The sequence below is a fragment of the Berghia stephanieae genome, chromosome 11, assembly GCF_034508935.2.
Source record: "Berghia stephanieae isolate SIO BIC M18660-M18661 chromosome 11, UCSD_Bste_1.3, whole genome shotgun sequence".
NCBI classification, from domain to species: Eukaryota; Metazoa; Mollusca; class Gastropoda; order Nudibranchia; family Aeolidiidae; genus Berghia; species Berghia stephanieae.
In genome coordinates this window covers 11,869,848-11,880,504 of record NC_088370.1, presented here as the reverse complement: position 1 = coordinate 11,880,504, position 10,657 = coordinate 11,869,848, and the positions used below count along the sequence as shown (strand labels likewise).

Here is a 10,657-nt window from a genome sequence, read left to right as displayed (position 1 = left end):
ACATGCCTGTGATGCGTTCCAAGTTTCACATCCATACAGTAGGACAGACTTCACGTTTGAGTTGAAAAGTCTTAGCTTTAGTTGAAGGGAGATATCTTTAGTTCTCCAAACTCTGTTCAAAGATGTGAATGCAGCCTGTGCCTTTCCTATTCGTGCTTTCACCTCTGCTTCCGTGCCTCCATCCTTGTCAATTATACTTCCGAGATAGCAGAAAGTGTCTATATCTTCGAGTTCCTGATCTTTTACTTTGATCTGCTCCCTTTGGCGCGTACCTATCCTCAAGACCTTTGACTTTGCAGGGTGAATTCTTAGACCAATTGATTCCGAGAGGCTGTTTATAATTGTGGTTTTTGCTTGCATCTGGTCCTGGGTGTGGGACAAAAGAGCCAGATCATCTGCAAAATCCAGATCATCCAACTGTGTCCAGGGGGTCCACTGTATCCCATTTCTTCTCCCTTTGGAGGTTTCCTTCATTAGCCAATCAATGGCAAGGATGAACAGGAATGGAGAGAGCAAGCATCCCTGCTTGACACCAGTCTTAATTTCAAAGCTGTCAGTAAGCTGATCTTCATGTATAACCCTGCAACTTGATCCTTCATACATTTCCTTAATGAGGTTTACTATCTTTTCAGGGAGTCCATAATGTGCCAGAATTTTCCACAATGTTGCTCTGTCAATACTGTCGAAAGCCTTCTCGTAATCCAGAAAGTTGACAATAAGAGGAGAGTTCCATTCTATAGACTGTTCCACTATGACTCGCAGAGAGGCAATCTGGTCGGTGGTTGAACGGTTTTTCCGAAAACCTGCCTGTTCGTCCCGCAGTTTAGCATCTGTTGCATTCTTAATTCTCTCTAAAATAATACGGTTGAAAACCTTTCCTGGGATAGAAAGAAGAGTGATGCCTCGGTAATTATTACAATTACTGAGGTCCCCTTTCTTTGGAAGCTTGATAAGATGTCCTTCCTTCCAATCCTTTGGGAATATCCCGTCATTCCAGATTCTCTCAAATAGTGGGTGCAGCGCCTCAGCATTTCTTTCCGCATCAACTTTTAGAGCCTCCGGTGGAATCTGGTCTGGTCCAGCAGCTTTCCCCCTTTTCATCTTGTTAATGGCACCCACAATCTCTGCTATCGATGGTGGATCACAGCTAATTGGTAGCTCATTCCTTGCAGGCAAAATTTCTGGCTGGTTGTCTGGTGGTGGTCTGTTCAGAAGGCAGTTGAAATGTTCCCTCCATCGTTCAGATTGAGCCTCTTTTCCAAAAATAGTTTTCCCATCTTTGTCTTTGACTGGTACCTCTGGTTTCCCATATTTTCCAGCAAGTGTCTTGGTAGTTTGATAAAGGATCCTCATGTGTCCTCCAGTCGCTGCTGCTTCTGCTTTCTCTGCAAGTCTGTTCATGAATGCTTCCTTGTCTTTCTTCACAGATCTTTTGACTTCCTTAGCTATGGCTCGATACTGCTCTTGTGCATCCAGTCTTGAAGCCCTTGTTCGGCTTGCATTCACTTGTTCCTTCCTTGTTCTCCTCTTTTCAATAAGGTCCAAGGTGGTTGGACTTATCCATTCTTTATGTTCCGATTTCTTTACCCCCAATACTCCGTGGCAAGTTCCCCGTGTGGTGTCCGGGGTCCCTCAACTGAGAGGGTCAAGAATAGCCCAACGCCAAGCCAGCGTGTCGTAAAAGGCGACTAATGGTGTGTGATTCCCCCATCTTTGAGTCACCTGGTCCTCCAGGTTGGGGGTTGGCAAAGGGTTAACACCCCTTTCCGTTAAACTCAAACCGTTACAGAAACACAGACAGACAAACCAAATCCTTTTTTTAGCTTGGGCGACCGAAGAGTTTCTGGAATTACAGAATTTATGAAGGACAACAGACAAAGCCGAAAGGACTCTGCTGACCCGATGACGTCTTCGCCAAACAAGCAGCTTCGAATTGCGTCGTGGAACGTTCGCATCATGTATGAAGCAGGAAAAAGCTCTCAAGTTGTGACTGAGATGAGAAAATACAGGCTGCATATACTTGGAGTAAGCGAAACCCACTGGATACAATCCGGACAGAAACACCTCAAGTCTGGGGAGAAGATTTTATATTCAGGGAGAGGGGACGGGATTCATACACAGGGAGTAGGAATAATTCTAAGCAAGTTTGCCCAGAAGTCACTGAGAGGATGGGAACAATGCGGAGAAAGGATCATCATGGCGTCCTTTACAACACGGATTAAGAAGATCAGCATGAACATTGTACAGATCTATGCCCCAACAAATGATGCAACAGATGAGGACAAAGATACATTTTATGGTCTGCTACAACAAGTCATTGACAAGTTGCCAAGGAAAGACATCAACATATTGATGGGAGATGCTAATGCAAAAGTGGGACAGGATAACGTAGGCTATGAAGGTATCATGGGACGTCATGGCATGGGAGAAATGAATGATAATGGTGAGAGATTTGCAAATTTCTGTGCATTCAACAGTTTGGTGATTGGAGGATCAGTGTTCCCCCATAAGAGGATCCACAAAGCAACTTGGGTCTCACCAGATGGTATGACAGAGAATCAGATTGATCATTTTTGTATCTCTCGTAGATTCAGACGTTCATTGGAAGATGTGACAGTACGGAGAGGGGCAGATGTTGGATCAGACCACCACCTGCTATTGGCAAAGCTTAAGCTCCGACTCAGAAAACACGGGGCCAGATCACATACAAGAAGAAAATTCGAGGTGAATGCACTTGATGGGGAAAAGAATGAGGAATTCAAACTACAGTTGAGTAATAGATTCCAACCTCTTACTGAGCTCGAGGAGGACATAGATGTAGAGTCACATTGGGCAAAGATCAAGGAAGTCTACATAACACACACATATACACACACATATATCCCTTCACTCTTGCTCAACTACATTGAAGAACCTTTTGAATATGTGTCTCCATCAGTACCTCTCATTCTTTCACCCTCTCTCCCTCTCACTCTCTCGCACACACACACACACACAGACACATACACACACACACACACAGACACACACACACACACACACACACACACACACACACACACACATATCCCTTCACTCTTGCTCAACTACATTGAAGAACCTTTTGAATATGTGTCTCCATCAGTACCTCTCACTCTTTCACCCTCTCTCCCTCTCACTCTCTCGCACACACACACACACACACACACACACACACACATGTCCCTTCACTCTTGCTCAACTACATTGAAGAACCTTTTGAATATGTGTCTCCATCAGTACCTCTCACTCTTTCACCCTCTCTCCCTCTCACTCTCTCGCACACACACACACACACACACACACACATATCCCTTTACTCTTGCTCAACTACATTGAAGAACCTTTTGAATATGTCTCCATCAGTACCTCTCACTCTTTCACCCTCTCTCCCTCTCACTCTCTCGCACATACACACACACACACACACACGCGCGCACACACACACACACACATATCCCTTCATTCTTGCTCAACTACATTGAAGAACCTTTTGAATATGTGTCTCCATCAGTACCTCTCACTCTTTCACCCTCTCTCCCTCTCACTCTCTCGCACACACACACACACACACACATATCCCTTTTCTCTTGCTCAACTACATTGAAGAACCTTTTGAATATGTCTCCATCAGTACCTCTCACTCTTTCACCCTCTCTCCCTCTCACTCTCTCGCACACACGCACACACACAGACACAGACACACACACACACACACACACACACACACACACACATATCCCTTCACTCTTGCTCAACTACATTGAAGAACCTTTTGAATATGTGTCTCCATCAGTACCTCTCACTCTTTCACCCTCTCTCCCTCTCACTCTCTCGCGCACACACACACACACACACACACACACACATATCCCTTCACTCTTGCTCAACTACATTGAAGAACCTTTTGAATATGTGTCTCCATCAGTACCTCTCACTCTTTCACCCTCTCTCCCTCTCACACACACACACACACACACACACAGACACACAGACACACATATCCCTTCACTCTTGCTCAACTACATTGAAGAACCTTTTGAATATGTGTCTCCATCAGTACCTCTCACTCTTTCACCCTCTCTCCCTTTCACTCTCTCGCACACACACACACACATACACACACATATATCCCTTCACTCTTGCTCAACTACATTGAAGAACCTTTTGAATATGTGTCTCCATCAGTACCTCAACTCCGGAGCAGGAAGCATGGCAGGGGTTTTCCTGCACGAGAGGCATCGAATCAACGATTTCCCTAAACTTCTAGGGTGGTGGGGACACAAGCTGTCCACAAGATTTGTCATGGATAACAGTAAGAATTTTATTAACTCACTCAATCTTATAGATTTTTTGCTACTTTTCAAAATTGGAAAAAATGTATTTAAAATGAGCATGTACATAGATAGTTTTATTTAACTATCATTAACATGCAAACCCCCCCCCCCCCCCCCAAAAAAAAAACTAAAAACATTAGCTTTGATACTACGCCTATAATTTGTCTCATAAAAATGTAATAAATAGGCATGGGGTAAAAGTAACCCGGGTAAACAACGGATATAGTCGGTGTTAGGGTTGAGTGAGTTAACTTGTTATCTTCTTGATTATCATTGTTGCCGTCACCATCATCATTATCAAATTCAAATTGAGCTTTGAAAAAGCGCAATATCCACTAAACGTGCTCAAAGCCTTTTACAAGGGGTCCCTGGCCAATTTTAACATTAGGACAAGACATGATGCCTGTAAGGCGATATTATAATTTTTCGGACAGAGACAACGATGTTAATGGCCAGGTACTCATTTTACACCAGAGTACAGTGAGAGAATGTGAGTAAAGAGCCTTTTCCAAGGACTCAATCCGATCCAAAAGCAAGTGTCATACCACAAGACCATATAGCCGCACATCAACAACAACATGAATGTCATTAAGGTCCTGTCTCATGCCAAACCAAATTATTATATTTAAATGGCAAAACTAAAAATCCTGTTGTGAAAGGTTTAAATTCATATATCAAAGATATGGGCTGTTTGGAGTCACGAAAAGTTGTTGGGCAAGAGTTTTGTTGTTTGTTTTTTTCCTTATTTTTTTATCCCTTTCTATTTAGCTTTCTTTCCATGTCCTTGACTAATATGACGATTCAATTCACTACAAAAAAATCAATTCAAAATTTCTTTATTGTCCGAATATGCTGGGTACAAAGGAGTAATAGCGAATATAAATACAATTTGATAGATAAATAAATATATTTTAAAATAAATAAATAAATGATTAGATTTTTTTAAAAAAATTAAATAAATAGATAATTAAATGAATAAAAGAATAGATAATTAAATAAATAGATAAAAATACGATCCTTATTATCTCTCCGTCATTTAAACTATTGAAAATAGATAAACAAAACAAAACATCAACACCAGTAAAAACACTATTTAACATTTAAGCATACACTCATATTTTCTCAGATGTTTGACTTAAGGGGTTTTCTCGGGGGAGAGACCAATTTTTTGAAGAAAAAAAAATAGAAAATAAACAATATAAACATGCCCAACGGAAAACTCATGGTTAGAAATGGAGGAAAACACATTTTTAAACATTGTTTACAATATGGTTGCCATGATGACGGCCACCATCTTGGATATTTGCTTACAAATTAGCATATTTTTCAGTTCTAAAATCCCGATTATTAATAATTTTACAACATTCATTTCTTTTTCAATACAAAGATGGGATTATCATCATCATCATATTATTATTATTATTATTATTATTATTATTATTATTATTATTATTATTATTATTATTATTATTATTATTATTATTATTATTATTATTATTATTATTATTATTTTTATTATTTTTTAAAAATTATTATTATTATTATTATTATTATTATTATTATTATTATTATTATTATTATTATTATTATTATTATTATTATTATTATTATTACTATTATTATTATTATCATTATTATTATTATTATTATTATTATTATTATTATTATTATTATTATTATTATTATTATTATTACTACTAACTACTAACTACTACTACTAACTACTACTACTCCTACTACTAATTATTATTATTATTATTATTATTATTATTATTATTATTATTATTATTATTATTATTACTATTATTATTATTATATTATTATTATTATTATTATTATTATTATTATTATTATTATTATTATTATTATTATTATTATTATTATTATTTTATCCATAGCTATGTAATTAGTTTGTTTAAAAACAAAAAAAACTTGTTTCCCTCAGAGATGGACCTGATTGAGGGTGCTGGGGCCTACAGAATCAGCAATGCATCTCCCTTCGTCTGTATTCCAATGAAAGCCAGTTTTGATGTGAGTGGTAAAATTCCTAATTTTGTGCCCTAAGACTTAAGTAACTGATATAGAATGAAAAAAATAAAAAAGACGACTTGTAATAAAAAAAAATTAAGAGAGCATAATTTATATAACGCAATATGTATTATGTTCTCATTTTCCTTGTATTGTTGTTAGCTGCAGAGGGGTTTTGAACCAGAACATTCTTTATACATATTTTACTCACTTTTTTCTTTTAACTCACTCAATCCTAGAGATTTTTGCTACTTTTCAAAATTGGAAGAAAAAGTATTAAAAATGAGCATGTTCATAGATAGTTTTCTTCAACTATCATTAACATGCAAAAACTAAAAACATTAGCTTTGATTCTATGCCTATAATTTGTCTCATATAAATGAAATAAATGGGCATGGGGTAAAAGTAACCCCAGGGAAACTACGGATATAAGTCGGTGTTAGGGTTGAGTGAGTTAAAGCTGATTTATTCAGTTTCATTCAATGCTTTTTACTTTTCACATTTTCAGCTATTTTAGTATTTCATTTAAAATAAATATTTCAATTTCTTTACAGTCCCTATTTGTTTTTTTGTTTTTTTTGTTTTTTTTAAATTCTGTCTTTGCCAGGTGTTTAAGAAGACCAGTATGGAAGAACTACGAAAGAAATCCTTACTTATGACGGGGTATCTTGAGATTCTCATCAAAAAACATTTTCAGCGCCCAGCCGGCCAGAAACCAGCTGACGATGGGAAGAATGTATACGTTGATATTTTTACACCTTCTGATCCTAACCAGAGAGGATGCCAACTATCTTTGGCGTTTAATATTTCTGTCGATAAGGTCTTTGTTGAGCTGGAGAAGAGAGGAGTGATTGTAAGTTGTTTTTTAAAAAATTTATTTATATAATATTTTGGTTCCTTGTGCTTCTTTTAAAAAATGGAATTTTGGAACAGTTAACATAATTTAATCATCAGCTCATTTGTATCGCGTATTTTTGTGGCTATGTGGTCTTGTGGTATGACTCTCGCCTTCGGATCAGAAGGTCCAGGGTTCGAGACGCGCTCCGAGCGGCGCAGAGTTCAGTCCTTAGAAAATCCTCTTTACTCACATTCTCTCACCATACTCAGGTGTAAAATGAGTACCTGGCCTTAAACAGTGTTGTCTTTGTCAGAAAATATTGTAATATTTCCTAACAGGCGTCATGTCTCGACCTACATGTTAAGAGTTGCTGTTGGCTAGAGATCCCTTGTATAGTGCTTTGAGCATGTTTAATGGACTTTGCCCTATTTAACCCATAGAGGCCCGGTGTTTACTAAAAAAAATTCCCCCGAGGCCCAGTGTAAGGGGCATAACTCTTAACAAAAAAATACCAACACAAAGTTAAAAAATTATTAAACGAGAACCAAATGACATAAAATTATAATTTTAATTCCTTTTTATAGCCAGATAAATTTGCTTTCGAATGATATATAACATGACATGTTTTGATTTCAATAAATTGGGAAAAAAGTATTAAAAAAAAAAACTCGTTCCCCACACCCCCATTCCCGTCATTTTCGTCAATCTCGGACTCCGATTCAGTGTCCGAATCACCTTGATCAGGTGCTAACGCCTTGTCTTGTCCATCCCCACCATCGTTTACATCTTCTCTTTCTAGTTCGATATCGCTTTCATTTCCAAAATCCTCTTCATCGTCCACACCACTCTCCAAAACATCATTTCTAGCGCCACGCAACGTACGGGAATGCTATTTTTCTGAATTCGATTACTCACTTGTTATCAACGATATAAACGTGCGGTAAAAACGAAACGGAAATAGAACGATCGCATTACGTTTACGATGTTTCCGGTTTAGAATAAAACGAAGTGATTCGTTGCAATAACAAAGTAAACATGATCCGTTTTTTCTCGGGGGCCGCGGGCGATGACGGGCGATGCGGGCCTCAACAGTCGCGGGCGACTCCAGGGGAAGCGGGCCTCTATGGGTTAAATGCTCTAGTTTTTATTAACTCACTTGTATTCACATGAATGGGTGATCAAATATATTGGTGTTAGTTTTATATTCATGTCCATGTTTAACGCAATAGAGTTAATATTTTTAAAATGGTAACCTTGATAGAGCTTCTAATTCAATTTTTAAAATCTATTAATTGATTTATTTAATCTTCATTTATTTATTCATTTTTATTTATTTTAAATATTTATTTATTTTTAAAATTTTCTCTCTTTATTTATTTTTTTCTATTTATGTTAAATTATATTTATTTATTCATTTATTTATATTTTGTCTCTCCTGACAGTGTGACAAACGACTGCCCAGTGTGATACGTATAGCTCCAGCCCCAATGTACTGTAGCTTTAAAGATGTCTACCGATTTATCACAGCCCTCTCCAATGCTATTGCTGCTGCGGCCAAAAGTAACTGAATAGACCAAAAAGTGAAACAGTTATATATATATATATAATGTAAATTTTCACTCACATTTTTTTGGCCGAGACGACTCGTTTCTGTGTTTTTTACACTTCTTCAGTCAGCGTAATCCATTGTTCAAGTACCCACCAACACTCATAAATATATATATATATCATGTATGATAAAAAGTGAAAGGGACAACTCCTTACTAAGTTAGAATGGGTAATTTTCTGGTTCTTTGTCAAAAGGTTTTCCAGTTAATTGTAATGTATAAATCTTTGTTAATATATAGATAAATGATGCTAGATGAGTATTATGATAATGTCCATTCAGTATCTATAATGTATATCTTATCTATCTTATATTTCAAACTGACTCAAAACGTTATTGTGGCCCAAGTAACCTTTATGCTGAAAATTGAATTTTCACCCATAATCACATTTTTTTTACCCCTTTGAATTTCATGCAATGAAAATCTTTCTATCGATTAAAGCATATTTATCTAACTGACATTTCGAAAGTTTGAGTTGAAATTCAAAATTTTTGTTTGTTTTCATCCGCCCCACATTGACCTAATACCATTTAGGGATGGTTAGTCACATGGTATAGTGTATCTTGGCTCATCTCTTTTTAAAAAAAAACAATTGAGCTTTATATAGTGCAATATCCACTAAATGTGCTTTACAAGCGGTCCGTGGTCAACAGCAACATTTAACATGTAGGACGAGACATGACGCCTGTTAGGCGATATTGCAATTTTTCGGACAAAGACAACACTATTAACGGACAGGTACTCATTTTACACCTGAGTACAGTGAGAGAATGCGAGTAAAGAACCTTTTCCAAGGATTCAACTATGCGCCGAGCACGAGGCTCGAACCCAGGACCTTCCGATCCGAAAGCAAGTGTCATACCACTAGACCACATGGCCGCTCTTTTAAACGGTCTTTGAGTCCGAGAGTTTAGTACAGTCCCATCTACCCAATCCAGAATCCTACACAATCCGGATGTTTCCATTATCCGGACTTGTTGCCTGGGGAAGGATTTTTTTCTTCTTTATATTTATATGTGCACTTTAGAGACTGATTATGCGCCAAGCGCGAGCTCGAACCCAGGACCTTCCGATCCGAAAGCGAGTGTCATACCACTAGACCACATAGTCGCTCTTTTAAACGGTCTTTGAGTCCGGGAGTTTAGGACAGTCCCATCTACCCAATCCAGAATCCTACACAATCCGGATGTTTCCATTATCCGGACTTGTTGCCTGGGGAAGGATTTTTTTTTTTTTCTTTATATTTATATGTGCACTTGAGAGACCTATTCCATTATCCAGATGTCTCGGTAATCTGGACAAAACGCTGGAAATGGAGGTGTTCGGATTGGAGAGACATACGTAGCTGTATTCTGGAAAAGCGTTTGTCACTGAATGTGTATTTTCTTTGCATTCAGCACAGTGAACACACACACACACACACACACAGATCAAAATTTTGAAGGAAATTGGCCCAAAATGTGTTGTTTTTTTTTAATTTTCCGAATAATTGAATGCATAACCAAATCAAACTATGCGACAGCCATATAGACAGTATTCACTTGGCTAAGAAGCTCACAACATTGCCATCCAGAAGTATGACTGACCAACACACAAAAGTATGTTTTTAGTCTGGTTCATACAGTTTAGTGAGAATTACTCATTAACATGGATGGCAAAAACCAATAAAGACCAGAGTGATGTCATCTTCGTTTATCTATAGAAAATATGAACTTAGGTATACATTTTTTTTTTCTTGGAATTTACATTATTTTTTCCTTTAAATGTACATTTTTTATAACATTCCGAATTGCTCAATCAATGTTTTATTTGTATTGATTTATGCGTTA

The 10,657-nt window shown here is 37.4% G+C and overlaps 1 protein-coding gene across 3 annotated transcripts in view; it reads left to right on the top strand.

Moving 5' to 3' along the window:
• Positions 1-9,288, top strand: part of LOC144957230 (kynureninase-like) — a 71,281-nt gene extending 61,993 nt beyond the window's left edge. For all 3 annotated transcript variants that reach the window (XM_078888302.1, XM_078888304.1, XM_078888303.1), the window contains exons 10-13: positions 4,207-4,333; positions 6,301-6,386; positions 6,991-7,236; positions 8,664-9,288. In XM_078888302.1, coding sequence (XP_078744428.1) covers positions 4,207-4,333; positions 6,301-6,386; positions 6,991-7,236; positions 8,664-8,789 — 585 coding nt within the window. In that variant the 3' untranslated portion in view covers positions 8,790-9,288. The remainder of the gene's footprint in view (positions 1-4,206; positions 4,334-6,300; positions 6,387-6,990; positions 7,237-8,663) is intronic.
• The last annotated feature ends 1,369 nt before the right edge of the window (positions 9,289-10,657 follow it).